We start from the raw sequence: 18,044 nt of genomic DNA on the forward strand, positions 1-18,044 counted from the left end.
CCTACGTAGGTGGAGCAGAAAATGAAATGGGAGTGTCACGGTGAGGTGTACAGCCTTTCCACATTCAGGGTGTGTTCGAGGAAGAAGCTAGCAAGCCAGCCAACTTTATCCGGTTAACTGGTGGTGCTCGACTTCCGCTGTGCGATCAGAACGCCCCAGTGTGCGAGAGAGAAACGCTCGGAACTTACGAAAAGGCCCAGAGTGCACTGCCTGACGCTGGAGGAAATTTACTAACGTACCTACAGAATAATTACCATGAATTTAGCAAGAGGTTACAAGATAGGCTCTATCTACACAATGAGAACAGAGCAGAAGCCTCACCTTGAACCTGCCTGCGGATCTCCTTGGTGAAATCCATCCAGGTCTGTGGGAGATGAGAAGGAACATCATCAGACAAAACAAGGACTCAGACGTGGCTCCAATTATAACTGAACATCAAACACTAGATACAAGAAGCATGTGTCTAATATGTACAGTATCTACAGTGGCAAGATAAAGTATGTGAACCCTTTGGAATTACCTGGATTTCTGAATAAATTGGTCATCAAATTTGATCTGATCTTTAATCTTTAATCTAAGTCACAACAATAGACAAACACAGTCTGCTTACACTAATAACACTAATTATTAGAATTGTTCTTGTCTATATTGAATACATAATTTAAACATTCCCAGTGTAGGTAGGATAAAGTATGTGAACCCCCCCAGACTAATGACTTCTCCTGAAGCTAATTGGAGTCAGGAGTCAGCTAACCTGGAGTCCAATCAATGAGACGAGATTAGAGATGTTGGTTAGAGCTGCCTTGCTCTATAAAAAACACTCAAACATTTGAGTTTGCTATTCACAAGAAGCATTGCCTGATATCAACGATACCTCCAACAAAAGAGATCTCAGAAGACCTCAGATTAAGAATTGTTGACCTGCAAAAAGCTGGAAAGGGTTATAACGTATCTCTAAAAGCCTTGATGTTCATCAGTCCACAGTAAGACAAATTGTCTATAAATGGAGAAAGTTCAGCACTGTTGCTACTCTCCCTAGGAGTGGCCGTCCTGCAAAGATGACTGCAAGAGCACAGTGCAGAATGCTCAACGAGGTTAAGAAGAATCCTAGAGTGTCAGCTAAAGATTTACAGAAATCTCTGGAACATGCTAACACCTCTGTTGACGAGTCTAAGATACGTAAAACACTAAACAAGAATGGTGTTCATGGGAGGACACCACAGAAGAAGCCACTGCTGTCCAAAAAAACCATTGCTGCACATCTGAAGTTTGTAAAAGTGCACCTGGATGTTCCACAGCGCTACTGGCAAAATATTCCGTGGACAAATGAAACTAAAGTTGAGTTGTTTGGAAGGAAAACACAACACTGTGTGTGGGGGGGGGAAAAAGGCACAGCACACCAACATCAAACCCTCATCCCAACTGTAAAGTATGGTGGAGGGAGCATCATGATTTGGGGCTGCTTTGCTGCCTCAGGGTCTGGACAGCTTGCTATCACCGACGGAAAAATGAATTCCCACGTTTATCAAGACATTTTGCAGGATAATATATATTTGACTTATTCTTTGGTCTGTGTATTTTTTTTCCCCAGTCAATCAGTCGATTAGGGCGTTAGGGGCGGCACCCCACTTGTGATTGGTAAAAAAATATGACATATTATGTAATTCATCGATTTTAAATGCTTATAGTGTGGTACATTTTTAACATTTTCCAGATTAAAATATATTGTTCATAACAAGTAGTGACTTACTACTCTGCTCCAAAGTGACCGCCAGCAGCCGCTCCTCCTCCGTGGGCGCATAGGCCGTGAGAACACTTCTTGGGGATTGCTTTGCCAACTATTTACAATGAGGGGGGGGGGGGGACTGCCCCAACAAAATCGCAGGATTCCATAGCAGAAATCATAGCAGCATAAAGTAAACAAACCGTCCTGGTGGCGGCTTAAATGTGCGTTCAGTCAGAACTTCTGGGCCTGCTCTAGTCTCCCTCCCAATGACTGTCGCGCCAGACTTCCGCACGCGAGGCTAGATCTGCTCGATCAGGTACAGACGGCACTAAAGCAAAAGGCTGTAATTAATTAACTTCAAAAATAAATATTCATAACAGTCATGGGAGCCTGGGACCTGATAAACCGGACAACTTCATCTAACAAGAGTCCAAGGACAGAGGGATACACTAGCTAGAACCTTCTCATCAAGGATCTGGTAGGACCAAAGAGTATGAAGTTGGCTGGCCAACTTGATTGTTTCCCCGTGTGGTTCATCAGGTTCTACTGTCATGTTCTGTGGACTAAAACAGCATAAAACCAGCAATATCACAAAGCATGATCAAATTAATTAACCAGCTACAGTAATGTTTGGAGACATTGATAAAAAAAATGTGGTCATTTTTTTGTGTGAGATTAACCAGTTATCTACCTTTGATAAGCAGCTAGATAAGGCTAGCTGGTAGCTTGCTTGCTAGCTAGTTGGCTCTCATGCCAATTTAAAGTCTTTCTAAACTCAAATCTGACTAACTTGGAAAATATAAAGTTACACTACATGACCAACGGTATGTGGACACCTGCTCGTTGAACATTTCATTCCTAAATCATGGGTATTAATATGGAGTTGGTCACCCCTTTGCTGCTACAACAGCCTCCACTCTTCTGGGAAGTCTTCCCACTAGATGTTGGAACATTGCTGCTATAACAGCCTCCACTCTTCTGGGAAGGCTTTCAACTAGATGTTGGAACATTACTGCTATAACAGCCTCCACTCTTCTGGGAAGGCTTTCCACTAGATGTTGGAACATTGCTGCTATAACAGCCTCCACTCTTCTGGGAAGGCTTTCCACTAGATGTTGGAACATTGCTGCTATAACAACCTCCACTCCTCTGGGAAGAGCTTTCCACTAGATGTTGGAACATTGCTGCTATAACAGCCTCCACTCTTCTGGGAAGGCTTTCCACTAGATGTTGGAACATTGGAGAGAAGCCCAGAATCGTAGCTTTAAGATTTCTCTTCACTGGAACTAAAGGACCCCGAACCATGAAAATCAGCCCCAGACCATTATTCCTCCTCCACCAAACTTTACAGTTGGCACTATGCTTTGGGACAGGTAGCGTTCTTCTGGCATCTGCCGAACCCAGATTCGTCCGTCGGACTGCCAGACGGTGAAGTGTGATTCATCACTCCAGAGAACGAGTTTCTACTGCTCCAGAGTCACTCCAGCCGACGCTTGGCATTGTGTATGCTGAGCTTAGGCTTGTGACCCATTTCATGAAGCTCCTGACGAACAGTTCTTGTGCTGATGTTGCTTCCAAAGACAGTTTGGAAGTTGGTAGTGAGTGTAGCAACGGAGGACAGACGAAACTATACGCTTCAGCACTTGGAGGCCCTGTTCTGTTAGCTTGTATAGCCTGTCACTTCACGGCTGAGCGGTTGTTGCTCCTAGACGTTTCCACTTCACAATAACAGCACTTACAGTTGATCAGGGCAGCTCTAGCAGGGAAGACATTTTACAAACTGACTTGTTGGAAAGGTGGCATCCTATGACGGTGCTACTGAAGTCACTGAGCTCTTCAGTAAGGTCATTCTACTGCTATTGTTCCCTTTGGAGATTGCATGGCTGTGTGCTCGATTTTATATACCTGTGAGCAATGGGTGTGGCTGAAATAGCTGAATCCACTAATTTGAAGGAGTGTCCACATACTTTTGTAAACCTAGTGTATTTCAGAATGAAAGTTACCTGGCTAGCGCATCATGCTTTGTGAAATGTTAGCTAGCTATCCCCAGTTAGATAATGCTTTGTGACATTATGTTAGCCAGCTCTCCCCAGTTAGATAATGCTTTGTGACATTATGTTAGCCAGCTCTCCCCAGTTAGATAATGCTTTGTGACATTATGTTAGCCAGCTCTCCCCAGTTAGATAATGCTTTGTGACATTATGTTAGCCAGCTCTCCCCAGTTAGATAATGCTTTGTGACATTATGTTAGCTAGCTATCCCCAGTTAAATAATGCTTTGTGACATTATGTTAGCCAGCTATCCCCAGTTAGATAATGCTTTGTGACATTATGTTAGCCAGCTATCCCCAGTTAGATAATGCTTTGTGAAATGTTAGCCAGCTATCCCCAGTTAGATAATGCTTTGTGACATTATGTTAGCCAGCTATCCCCAGTTAGATAATGCTTTGTGACATTATGTTAGCCAGCTATCCCCAGTTAGATAATGCTTTGTGAAATGTTAGCCAGCTATCCCCAGTTAGATAATGCTTTGTGACATTATGTTAGCCAGCTATCCCCAGTTAGATAATGCTTTGTGAAATGTTAGCCAGCTATCCCCAGTTAGATAATGCTTTGTGAAATGTTAGCCAGCTATCCCCAGTTAGATAATGCTTTGTGAAATGTTAGCCAGCTATCCCCAGTTAGATAATGCTTTGTGAAATGTTAGCCAGCTATCTCCAGTTAGATAATGCTTTGTGAAATGTTAGCCAGCTATCCCCAGTTAGATAATGCTTTGTGACATTATGTTAGCCAGCTATCTCCAGTTAGATAATGCTTTGTGACATTATGTTAGCCAGCTATCCCCAGTCAGATAATGCTTTGTGAAATGTTAGCCAGCTATCCCCAGTTAGATAATGCTTTGTGAAATGTTAGCCAGCTATCCCCAGTTAGATAATGCTTTGTGAAATGTTAGCCAGCTATCCCCAGTTAGATAATGCTTTGTGAAATGTTAGCCAGCTATCTCCAGTTAGATAATGCTTTGTGAAATGTTAGCCAGCTATCCCCAGTTAGATAATGCTTTGTGACATTATGTTAGCCAGCTATCTCCAGTTAGATAATGCTTTGTGACATTATGTTAGCCAGCTATCCCCAGTTAGATAATGTTTTGTGAAACGTTAGCCAGCTATCCCCAGTTAGATAATGCTTTGTGACATTATGTTAGCCAGCTATCCCCAGTTAGATAATGCGTTTTCACTTATATCATCTGCATGCTTGTTGAGTTCTCCCTGGTGCACTCGTTTGTGCGTGAGCTGCCTGCTCGCTCAAAATAGTTAAGTCTAATCCGTTCTAAACAGTGGCAGCATGTGCAGCAGTGGTCATTTGGTTTTTGACATGCAAAAGTGAAATAGGTGTATTGGTGCTGTTGTTCAAATGCACAGATCGCTTCATATATCTTCTCAATAGAAATCACCGATAGTTTGAAAACTTGGCATCATATTTCTGTCATGACAACTCCAACCACCTCGCGCGCCCCAGGGTATTCAGCCAATCAGGTGACAACTCAAAAGACACCTCAACTTGTGGGTCACAAAGCAAAAAAACAGTTTGGAAACTTAGAGCAACGGACCTTCATGGAGGGCGACTCCCAGATGGCCAGGCCGTAGTAGTCTCTCTCCAGCAGGTTGAGGTGGTCACACACCTTGGTGAACAGCTCCACACCTTTGGCATGTTTCTAAAGGGAAGTGAGAGATGTCATACAGAGACATAATAAACCTGTCTTTAACTGTGTAGAAAAAAAGCAACTGAAATATCACATTTCCGTAAGTATTCACACCCTTTTTACTCAGTACTTTGTTGAAGCACCTTTGGCAGCTATTACAGCCTCTAGTCTTCTTGGGTATGATGCTACCAGCTTGGTACACCTGTATTTGGGGAGTTTATCCCCTTCTTCTCTGCAGATCCTCTCTAACTCTGTCAGGTTGGATGGGGAGCGTCGCTGCACAGCTATTTTCAGGTCTCCAGAGATGTTTGATCGGGTTCAAGTCTGGACTCTGACTGGTCCACTCAAGGACATTCAGAGACTTGTCCTGAAGCCACTCCTGTGTTGTCTTGGCTGTGTGCTTAGGGTCGTTGCTCTGTTAGAAGGTGAACCTTCACCCCAGTCTGAGGTCCTGAGCGCTCTGGAGCAGGTTTTCATCAAGGATCTCTGTACTTTTCTCCATTCATCTTTTCCTCGATCCTGACTTGTCACCCAGTCCCTGACGCTGAAAAACATCCCCACAGCATGATGCTGCCACCACCATGCTTAATTGTAGGGATGGTGCCAGGTTTTCTCCAGGCGTGACGCTTGGCATTCAGTCCAAAGAATTCAATCCAGGTTTCATCACACCAGAGAATCTAGTTTCTCATGGTCTGAGAGTCTTTAAGTGCCTTTTGGCAAACTCCAAGCAGGCTGGCATGTGCCTTTTACTGAGGAGTGGCTTCCATCTGGCCACTCTACCGTAAAGGCCTGATTGGTGGAGTGCTACAGAGATAGTTGTCCTTCTGGAAGGTTCTCCCATCTCCATAGAGGAAATCTGGAGCTCTGTTAGAGTGACCATTGGGTTCTTGGTCACCTCCCTGGCCAAGGCCCTTCTCCCCTGATTGCTCAGTTTGGCCAGGATGCCAGCTCTGGGAAGAATCTTCCAAACTTCTCCATTTAAGAATGATGGAGGCCACTGTGTTCTTGACCTTCAATGCCGCAGAAATTTTTTGGTATCCTTCCCTAGATCTGTGCCTCGACACAATCCTGTCTCGGAGCTCTAAGGACAATTCCTTTGACCTCATGGCTTGGTTTTCACTTCGACATGCATTGTCAACAGTGGGACCTTATATAGACATCAAGGATGTCTGACTTGGAAAGGTGTGTGCCTTTCCAAGTCATGTTCAATGAATTTAATTTACCACAGGTGGACTCCAATTAAGCTGTAGAAACATCTCATCTCAATGGAAACAGGATGCACCTGAGCTCAATTTTGAGTCTCATAGCAAAAGATTAGAATAATTATGTAAATACAGTATTTATGTTTTTAATATATTTGTAAACATTTATAAAAAACTGTTTTTGCTTTGTCATTATGGGGTATTGTGTGTAGATTAATGAGGAAAATAAATAATTTAATCTATTTTAGAATATGGCTGTAACGTAAGAAAATTTGGGTCTGAATACTTTCGGGAAGGCACTGTACCCAAAAAGCCAGTCTAGCAATATACACTGCTCAAAAAAATAAAGGGAACACTTAAACAACACAATGTAGCTCCAAGTCAATCACACTTCTGTGAAATCAAACTGTCCACTTAGGAAGCAACACTGATTGACAATACATTTCACATGCTGTTGTTCAAATGGAATAGACAACAGGTGGAAATTATAGGCAATTAGCAAGACACCCCCAATAAAGGAGTGGTTCTGCAGGTGGTGACCACAGACCACTTCTCAGTTCCTATGCTTCCTGGCTGATGTTTTGGTCACTTTTGAATGCTGGCGGTGCTTTCACTCTAGTGGTAGCATGAGACGGAGTCTACAACCCACACAAGTGGCTCAGGTAGTGCAACTCATCCAGGATGGGACATCAATGCGAGCTGTGGCAAGAAGGTTTGCTGTGTCTGTCAGCGTAGTGTCCAGAGCATGGAGGCACTACCAGGAGACAGGCCAGTACATCAGGAGGAGTGGAGGAGGCCGTAGGAGGGCAACAACCCAGCAGCAGGACCGCTACCTCCGCCTTTGTGCAAGGAGGAGCACTGCCAGAGCCCTGCAAAATGACCTCCAGCAGGCCACAAATGTGCATGTGTCTGCTCAAACGGTCAGAAACAGAATCCATGAGGGTGGTATGAGGGCCCGACGTCCACACGTGGTGGTTGTGCTTACAGCCCAACACCGTGCAGGACGTTTGGCATTTGCCAGAGAACACCAAGATTGGCAAATTCGCCACTGATGTCCTGTACTCTTCACAGATGAAAGCAGGTTCACACTGAGCACATGTGACAGACGTGACAGAGTCTGGAGACGCCGTGGAGAACGTTCTGCTGCCTGCAACATCCTCCAGCATGACCGGTTTGGCGGTGGGTCAGTCATGGTGTGGGGTGGCATTTCTTTGGGGGGCCGCACAGCCCTCCATGTGCTCGCCAGAGGTAGCCTGACTGCCATTAGGTACCGAGATGAGATCCTCAGACCCCTTGTGAGAACATATGCTGGTGCGGTTGGCCACCCCACACCACTAATGCAAGTGGTGAATCTCTTATAAAATGGGTTAAAGTCATGTATTACTTCAAATTAAATTGTGATACAGTGAATTATAAGTGAAATAATCTGTCTGTAAACATTTATTCGAAAAATTACTTGTGTCATGCACAAAGTAGATGTCCTAACGGACATGCCAAAACTATAGTTTGTTAACAAGAAATTTGTAGAGTGTTTGAAAAACAAGTTTTAATGACTCCAATCTAAGTTTATGTATACTGTATATGTATGTACGGTGCAAGTCAGAAGTTTGGACACACCGACTCATTCAAGTTTTTAAAAGGTTTTTAAACTATTTTCTACTGTACATTGTAGAATAATAGAGAAGACATCAAAGCCTGGCCTCCACAATCATCTGACCTCAACCTAATTGAGATGGTTTGGGATGAGTTGGACCGCAGGGTGGAGAACAAGCAGCGAACAAGTGCTCAGCATATGTGGGAACTCCTTCAAGTTCCATGTGAAGCTGGTTGAGAGAATGAGTGTGCAACACTCATCATGGCAAAAGGTGGCTACTTTGAAGAATCTCAAATATAAAATAGATTCTGATTTGTTACTACATGATTCCATATGTATTATTTCATAGTGTGTCCAACCTTTTGACTGGTACTGTATGAACAAATCGGACAAGCTTATAGGATTTGGCAAGACAGCACAAACCGTCCTGGATCCCCCAGGCTATGTATCCTAGGATTCCAGCTATAATAAAGAATGATTTGGTAATATTGGGACTTACATCCAGCTCACACTCATACAGAGTGTCATCCAGGAGTGTAACTTTAATTTGCATGATCCTGGGTCGACGGGGAGGCTTAGGAGGTTGAGCGTCTTCTTCTGCTATCTTCTCCTTTAACCCTTTCTCTCCCTCCCCGTCCTCGCCCTCTCTTCCTTCTCCCTCTCCCTCAGGGTCCTCCTCCTTTTTCTCCTTCTCCTGGGCACTGTCCTCTTCTCTTTTCTCCTTGTCTTTCTCTCCCCCCTCGTCCTCCGAGTCTTTCTCAGGGTCTTCCTTCTGGTCTACCTGGACAGGCTGGAGGAAAAGACACAAGACACATTTTTAACACATTCCATTTTATATTCATTCCAAAAAACACACATGGACACATTTGCATCTGTGTGTAAGACAAACATGCTTGCTTAAAGCTACACAGAACAAACAACTTTACAAACGACAAAGACATGATATTGATACAGTTGAAGTCGGAAGTTTACATACACCTCAGCCAAATACATTTAAACTCAGTTTTTCACAATTCCTGAAATCCTAGTAACAATTCCCTGTCTTAGGTCAGTTAGGATCACCACTTTATTTTAAGAAAGTGAAATGTCAGTATAATAGTAGAAAAAATGATTTATTTGAACTTTTATTCCTTTCATCACATTTCCAGTGGGTCAGAAGTTTACATACACTCAATTAGTATTTGGTACATTGCCTTTAAATTGATTAACTTGGGTCAAACATTTCAGGTAGCCTTCCACAAGCTTCCCACAATCAATTGGGTGAATTTTGGCCCATTCCTCCTGACAGAGCTGGTGTAACTGAGTCAGGTTTGTAGGCCTCCTTGCTCGCACACGCTTTTCAGTTCTGCCAACAAAATTCCTGTAGGTTTGAGGTCAGGGCTTTGTGATGGCCACTCCAATACCTTGACTTTGTTGTCCTTAAGCCATTTTGCCACAACTTTGGAAGTATGCTTGGGGTCATTGTCCATTTGGAAGACCCATTTGCGTCCAAGCTTTAACTTCCTGACTGATGTCTTGAGATGTTGCTTCAATATATCAACATAATTTTCCTACCTCATGATGCTATCTAGTATGTGAAGTGCACCAGTCCCTCCTGCAGCAAAGCACCCCCACAACATGATGCTGCCACCCCCGTGCTTCACGGTTGGGATTGTGTTCTTCGGCTTGCAAGCCGCACCCTTTATCCTCCAAAAATAACGATGGTCATTATGGCCAAACAGTTCAACTTTTGTTTCATCAGACCAGAGGACATTTCTCGAAATGTACGATCTTTGTCCCCATGTTCAGTTGCAAACCGTAGTCTGGCTTTTTTATGGCGGTTTTGGAGCAGTGGCTTCTACCTTGCTGAACGGCCTTTCAGGTTATGTCGACATAGGACTCGTTTTACTGTGGATATAGATACTTTTGTACTTGTTTCCTCCAGCATCTTCACAAGATCCTTTGCTTTGGGGTAGGCCGTCATTATAAATAAGAATGTATTCTTAACTGACTTGCCGAGTTAAATAAAGGTTACACACAAACACACACACACACACACACACACACACACACACACACACACACACACACACACACACACACACACACACACACACACCACACACACAGACCAAAAAGTCATTTTGTTACGTTATCTCCCCGTATGTCCCCATGTACCAGTAAAACATAATCAAAACCTATTTCTTTCACTAGCGAGATGAAGCTAGCTGGCTGCTTATAACGTTAGCTTTGGGCAACAGGGTTAAGTAGCTGGATAGGTATTTATTTTCATGAACTGAAGTTCAATATCAACAGGCGAACAACAAGTGGCAACCTAGCTAATACTTACTCACGAGGATTCCTAAATCATTGCTAAGAATAATGAAAATGACTGCAGTTTTTTACTGGTCATTGTTTTCATGCTGGTTGTATTAGTGCTAGCTAGGTACCAAGCTAAAGCTAGCTAGGTACCAAGCTAAAGCTAGCTAGGTACCAAGCTAAAGCTAGCTAGGTACCAAGCTAAAGCTAGCTAGGTACTAAGCTAAAGCTAGCTACCCCAGAAGTTGCGGTCAAACAAATGATGCTTTATTACCAACGCGGTACCGTAAACACATCGTTCATGGCCGGTGTTTGCAGAATTTATTGTACCGCTTTGACAGTGCTACTGTATCTTTTTTGACACGCAATGACCCAAACGGCGTTCCATAGTATGTATGTCGTGAAGCTAATAGCAGTGACGCTATTACTGTGTAACTCTGGTAGGACAACATCTGAAAAATAGCGCACTTGGCAGTGTTAACCGGTGCTCGACCAGTTGGCGAAAGCCAACATCACCCAGGACAGAGAACGGTTGTTTGTCAAGGGCAATGAATTCCATTATCTTGGCTTTAATGGATTTCGCCTTTGAGTTGTCTCGCTGAAATGTTCTTACTCTTTCAAATGCCTGCTTGACTTGTTGACTGCTTGATCCTCACTATTGTAACTATATATCCTCACTATTGTGACTATATATCCTCACTATTGTAACTATATATCCTCACTATTGTGACTATATATCCTCACTGTTGTGACTATATATCCTCACTATTGTGACTATATATCCTCACTATTGTGACTATATATCCTCACTGTTGTGACTATATATCCTCACTGTTGTGACTATATATCCTCACTATTGTGACTATATATCCTCACTATTGTAACTATATATCCTCACTATTGTGACTATATATCCTCACTGTTGTGACTATATATCCTCACTATTGTGACTATATATCCTCACTATTGTGACTATATATCAACACTATTGTGACTATATATCCTCACTATTGTGACTATATAACCTCATTATTGTGACTATATATCTTTACTATTGTGACTATATATCCTCACTATTGTGACTATATATCCTCACTATTGTGACTATATATCCTCACTATTGTGACTATATATCCTGACTATATATCCTCACTATTGTGACTATATATTGCCATAACGTTGTGCTTTGAGGCCGAAATGAAACCCTATGTAAAGAAGGAACAAAGGGAACCAAAGGAAAGGCTTTCCTCAAGCCACATCACAAACACCACAATCATTACTCATTCATGCACGTCTGTTCTTACTCACTTCACATAGCAGTTTGAAGACTGAGAGAGTACTGTAATTCAGAGCACTGTAAATCCAGCACAAAACACCTACCACTTACCACTGAAGAGCACATTCATCAGCTCAGACTAAAATCAACATAATTTTGCACTCTAGCTAAGCAGTAGCTAAGAGTCCTCAACCACACACACTGCTATTAAACATGTCCTCCTCAAGCCTAACCCTACAACAACACACAGTCCCAGTATGACAGCGTAGCAGGAGTGATAGGCTCTCACCTGAGCCTCGTTGCTGCTGAGTGAGTGCAGGTCGAGGTTCTGATCCCCCTCGATCCTGAGCTCCGGCTCACAGTCAGCGATTGGCGCCTTGGCTTCTCCCCCGTCCCCTCCTTTCTCCCCCTTCTCTCCCCCGTCCCCCTCGCACTGAGACCTCCTCTTCAGGAAAGAGGAGAAGAGTCGCGAGAGGCCACGGTCGGCCGAGGTGCGCTGGCGGGGTCTCAGCTGCACCTCCTCCTGGGGTGAGGAGGGCGAGCCGGGGCTTAGGGGCGAGGTGACGGGAGTGCTGGAAGCCTGGGACTCAGAGGGCCCGTGGTCAGGGGGCGTGGCCTGATGCTGCTCTGCCTCCTGCTGGCTGGGCTTCTTTTGCTGCTGTCGCTCTGTCGCCTCGTCTGTCGTCATGGCAACAGCTGCATGGGGAAAACAACCAGGGAAAATGGTCCATTATGAAGAGATTTGGTCAGGTAGTTTACCTAGGATTGGAACCTATGTTATTCAATTGTTGGTAATATAGTCATTACACTACAGGTCATCATCGTATGGTAGTGTGCCGTCTAACCTCCTTGTTTCTAGCAGATTCTTATTGTGACTTTGTATTTGTCCTTTAAAACTTCTTAGGGCTGAGATCCCGTTAACGGGATCGATATGACAACAGCCAGTGAAAGTGCAGGGCGCCGAATACAAAACAACAGAAATCTCATAAATAAAATTCCTCAAACATACATGTATCTGATACCGTTTTAAAGGTAATCTTGTTGTTAATCCCATCACGGTGTCAGATTTCAAATAAGCTTTACAGCGAAAGCCCCACAAACGATTATGTTAGGTCACCACCAAGCCACAGATAAAAACAGCAATTTTTCCAGCCAAAGATAGGAGTCACAAAAAGCACAAATAGAGATACAATTAATAACTTGATGATCTTCATCAGATGACACTCATAGGACTTCATGTTACACAATACATGTATGTTTTGTTTGATAAAGTTCATATATATATAAATAAATCTGAGTTTACATTGGCGCGTTACGTTCACTAGTTCCAAAAACATCCAGTGATATTGCAGAGAGCCACATCAATTTTACAGAAATACTCATCATAAATGTTGATGAAAATACAAGTGTTACACATGGAATTATAGATATACCTCTCCTTAATGCAACCACTGTGTGAGATTTCAAAAAACCTTTACGGAAAAAACAAACCATGCAATAATCTGAGATTTAAAAAAAAAAAATCCGCCATGTTGGAGTCAACAGAAACCAGAAATCACATTATAAATATTCCCTTACCTTTGATGATCTTCATCAGAATGCACTCCCAGGAATCCTAGTTCCACAATAAATGTTTGATTTGTTCGATAATGTCCATTACTTATGTCCAAGTGGCTACTTTTGTTAGGGCGTTAAGTACACAAATCTGGACCTGCTCGTGCAGATCCAGCCGAACATCGGTCGAAATGTTCAAAAAGTTATATTACAGGTTGTAGAAACATTTCAGACTAAGTATAGAATCAATCTTTAGGATGTTTTTATCATAAATCTTCAATAACGTTCCAACCGGAGAATTCCATCGTCTGTAGAAAAGCCAGGTCGCTCTCATGTGAAATGCGCGTGACCAGGACCTGGCTCTCTGCCAGACCACTGACTCAAAGAGCTCTCATCCGGCTCCACATCACAGTAGAAGCCTCATTCAAGTTTCTAAAGACGGTTGACCTCTAGTGGAAGCCTTAGGAAGTGAAACATAACCAATATCCCACTGTGTATTCGATAGTGCTGAGTTCAGAAACTACAAACCTCAGATATCCCACTTCCTGTTTGGATTATTCTCAGGTTTTTGCCTGTCATATGAGTTCTGTTATACTCACAGACATCATTCAAACAGTTTTAGAAACGTCAGAGTTTTTTTCCATCCAAATGTACTAATAATATGCATATATTAGCAACTGGGAATTAAAATGTTAAACCTCAGACAGAACAAGGTCACCTATTAGCTATTATTCCATTAAATCCCAGGCGGCCATTTATGCTACAAATGCCCAGGGAGAGGGGAGAGGAGGAGGGAGAGAAGGAAATAGAGGAGAGAGGAGGGAGAGGAAGGAGGGAGAGGAGGGAGAGGGGAGAGGAGGAGAGAGTGAAGGAAGTAGAGGAGGGAGAGGAGAGATAGGAGGGAGAAGAGGATGGAGAGGAGGAGGGAGAGGAGAGATAGAAGGGAGAGGAGGGAGAGAAGGAAGGAGAGGAGAGATAGGAGGGAGAGGAGGAGGGAGAGGAGGTAGGAGAGGAGAGGAGAGATAGGAGGGAGAAGAGGAGGGAGAGGAGGAGGGAGAGGAGAAGGGATAGGAGGAGGGATAGGAGGGAGAGGAGAAGGGATAGGAGGGAGGGAGAGGAGAAGGGAGAGGAAGGAGAGGAAGCAGGAGAGGAGGGAGAGGAGAGGTAGCTATTATTATTATTATTATTATCATGGAGTGGTGGTGTGATCTGGAGTGGGCCTTTACAGACCCTCATCTCTCTCTCCCCACCCTCTGACGCTGCATGCTGGGCAGGGGTCACCATGGCAACGCCAGCTTTATTAGGCCCCAGTCATGTCATTGTGTTGGTGGAGTCTCCATGCTGCTACTGTTGGTGATTCAGCATGGGAACATAATGGGAACATCATGAGGACACCATGGGGACATCATGGGGACATCATGAGGACATCATAAGGACACCATGGGGACATCATGAGGACATCATGGGAACATCATGGGACATCATGAGGACATCATGGGGACATCATGGAGACATCATGGGAACATCATGGGGACGTAATGGGAACAGCATGGGAACATCATGAGGACATCATGGGAACATCATGAGGACATCATGGGGACATCATGGAGACATCATGGGAACATCATGGGGATGTCATGGGAACATCATGGGAACATCATGGGAACATCATGAGGACATCATGGGAACATCATGAGGACATCGTGGGAACATCATGGGGACGTCATGGGAACATCATGGGAACATCATGAGGACATCATGGGAACATCATGAGGACATCATGGGAACATCATGGGAAGATAGAGCAGGATGAGTGACCAGCCTCTAAGAAGACCAGGCCTTGCCACTACTAAGAGTCATTTTAGTGTTAGTAAGCAATATTATATTTCTATTCTATTCTAGCGGTATTTCTATATTCTATATTCTAGCGGTATTTCCAATATTCTAGCTATATTCTATTACATAAGAAAAAACGTCAAACTTAATTACAGAATTCTTGAATTATCTCAGATTAATAGTAATAGTGGCTTTGTTCCTATGGTGTCTCATGAGGGACAAACATCAGTAACTGCCACATTGAACCACACCCCCAATACTGAAATTACATTTTTACAACAGAGAAACATGTGGAATTGGTGCATTCAGTCACTCTTTAATCATGGAGCCCCAAATCAGTATTTCCCACCCCCTGGGGTTGACTGACACAGTCCTGCCGAGCACAGCTCTACCCAGCCTGATAGTGGTTCATCTAGTTGCTGCCCTATGACAGGGCCATAACAGCAGCACACAACTAGACCAGTCCAAAATCTGTGCTGGCTTGCCAATGTGTGACCATAATATCTGGCAAGACAGCACAGACAGATCTGGGACCAGGCTATAGCAAATAACCTTCAGTGTTCTGCTTTCGCTTGGATCTTTCCTGAGTCATTGTCTAGTCTAGTCACAGTGTGTATCTACTATCTACTCAGTAAGTACATGCCAGAACAATAGAGGACCGACTCACAAGGGCTCTTCAACAACGAATAATACAGAGAGGCTCCACAGTTCAGAGAAAGGTGAGGAGCAGTCAGTTGATTCAATCAGACGCTCGCAAGGAGATCACAGGGGTACGTCCCAAACAGCGCCCCATTCACTATGTAGTGCACTAGGACCTCATAGGGGCTCTGGTCAAAAGTAGTGCACTACATCAAATCAAATTTGATTGGTCACATACACAAGGTTAGAAGATGTTTAATGCGAGTGTAGCGAAATGCTTGTGCTTCTAGTTCCGACCATCCAGTAATATCTAACAAGTAATCGAACAATTTCACAACAACTACAAGATGCTGTAGATGGTATAGAGTACACTATATACATATGAGATGAGTAATGTAGGGTATGTAAACATTATATAAAGTGGCATTGTTTAAAGTGACTAGTGATACATTTATTACATCCAATTTTGTATTATTAAAGTGGCTAGAGATTTGAGTCAGTATGTTGGCAGCAGCCACTCAATGTTAGTGGTGGCTGTTTAACAGTCTGATGGCCTTGAGATAGAAGCTGTTTTTCAGTCTCTTGGTTACTGCTTTGATGCACTTGTTCTGACTTCGCCATCTGGATGATAGCGGGGTGAACAGGCAGTGGCTCAGGTGGTTGTTGTCCTTGATGATCTTTTTGGCCTTCCTGTGACATCGGGTGGTGTAGGTGTCCTGGAGGGCAGGTAGATTGCCCCCGGTGATTCGTTGTGCAGACCTCACTACCCTCTGGAGAGCCTTACGGTTGTGGGCGGAGCACTTGCCATACCAGGCGGTGATACAGCCCGACAGGATGCTCTCGATTGTGCATCTGTAAAAGTTTGTGAGTGTTTTTGGTGACAAGCCAAATCTCTTCAGCCTCCTGACGTTGAAGAGGCACTCCTGCGCCTTCTTCACCACACTGTCTGTGTGGGTGGACCAATTCAGTTTGTCCGTGATGTGTATGCCGAGGAACTTAAAGCTTTCTACCCTCTCCACTACTGTCCCGTCGATGTGGATAGGGGGGTGCTCCCTCTGCTATTTCCTGAAGTCCACGATCATCTTCTTTGTTTTGTTGACCTTGAGTGAGAGGTTATTTTCCTGACACCACACTCCAAGGGCCCTCACCTCCTCCCTGTAGGCCGTCTCGTCGTTGCTCTTAATCAAGCCTACCACTGTAGTGTCGTCTGTAAACTTGATGATTGTGTTGGAGGTGTGCATGGCCACGCAGTCATGGGTGAACAGGGAGTACAGGAGAGGGCTGAGAACACACTCTTGTGGAGCCCCAGTGTTGAGGATCAGCGGGGTGGAGATGTTGTTTGTACCCTCACCACCTGGGGGTGGCCCGTTAGGAAGTCCAGGACCCAGTTGTGTTAAATGCTGAGCTGTAGTCGATGAACAGCATTCTAACATAGGTATTCCTCTTGTCCGGATGGGTTAGGGCAGTGTGCAGTGTGATTGCGATTGCGTCGTCTGTGGACCTATTGGGGCGGTAAGCAAATTGGAGTGGGTCTAGGGTGTCAGGTAGGGTGGAGGTGTAATGATCCTTGACTAGTCTCTCAAAGCACTTCATGATGACGGAAGTGAGTGCTACGGGGCGGTAGTCGTTTAGCTCAGTTACCTTAGCTTTCTTGGGAACAGGACCAATGGTGGCACTCTTGAAGCATGTGGGAACAGCAGACTGGGATAGGGATTGATTGAATATGTCCGTAAACACACCAGCCAGCTGGTCTGCGCATGCTCTGAGGATGAGGCTAGGGATGCCGTCTGGGTCGGCAGCCTTGCGAGGGTTAACACATTTAAATGTTTTACTCACGTTGGCTGCGGTGAAGGAGAGCCCACAATCCTTGGTAGCGGGCCGTGTCGGTGGCACTGTATTGTCCTCGAAGCGAGCAAAGAAGCTGTTTAGTTTGTCTGGGAGCAAGACATCCGGGTCCACGACGGGGCTGGTTTTCTTTTTATAGTCCGTGATTGACTGTAGACCCTGCCACATACCTGTTGTGTCTGAGCGGTTGAATTTGTCTTATACTTTGTCTTATACTGACGCTTAGCTTGTTTGATTGCCTTACGGAGGGAATAGCTACACTGTTTGTATTTGGTCATGATTCTCGCCTTGCCCTGATTAAAAGCAGTGGTTAGGGACGTAGCCCAGGTCAATTGGGACGTAGCCCAGGTCTACCGTTCAGCCTCTCTCTGCTGT

At 44.2% G+C, this 18,044-nt stretch overlaps 1 protein-coding gene across 1 annotated transcript in view; it reads right to left on the reverse strand.

The window, feature by feature from the left end:
* Positions 1–18,044, reverse strand: part of LOC116353488 (protein 4.1-like) — a 38,163-nt gene that overhangs the window by 5,287 nt on the left and 14,832 nt on the right. The window contains exons 2-6 of the mRNA XM_031789277.1: positions 12,085–12,491; positions 8,721–9,011; positions 5,333–5,437; positions 322–364; position 1 (exon numbers count right to left, since the gene is read on the reverse strand). The exon at position 1 is cut by the window's left edge and continues 44 nt beyond it. Coding sequence (XP_031645137.1) covers position 1; positions 322–364; positions 5,333–5,437; positions 8,721–9,011; positions 12,085–12,491 — 847 coding nt within the window. The remainder of the gene's footprint in view (positions 2–321; positions 365–5,332; positions 5,438–8,720; positions 9,012–12,084; positions 12,492–18,044) is intronic.

This window comes from Oncorhynchus kisutch, linkage group LG14 (genome assembly GCF_002021735.2).
Source record: "Oncorhynchus kisutch isolate 150728-3 linkage group LG14, Okis_V2, whole genome shotgun sequence".
Lineage (NCBI taxonomy): Eukaryota > Metazoa > Chordata > Actinopteri > Salmoniformes > Salmonidae > Oncorhynchus > Oncorhynchus kisutch.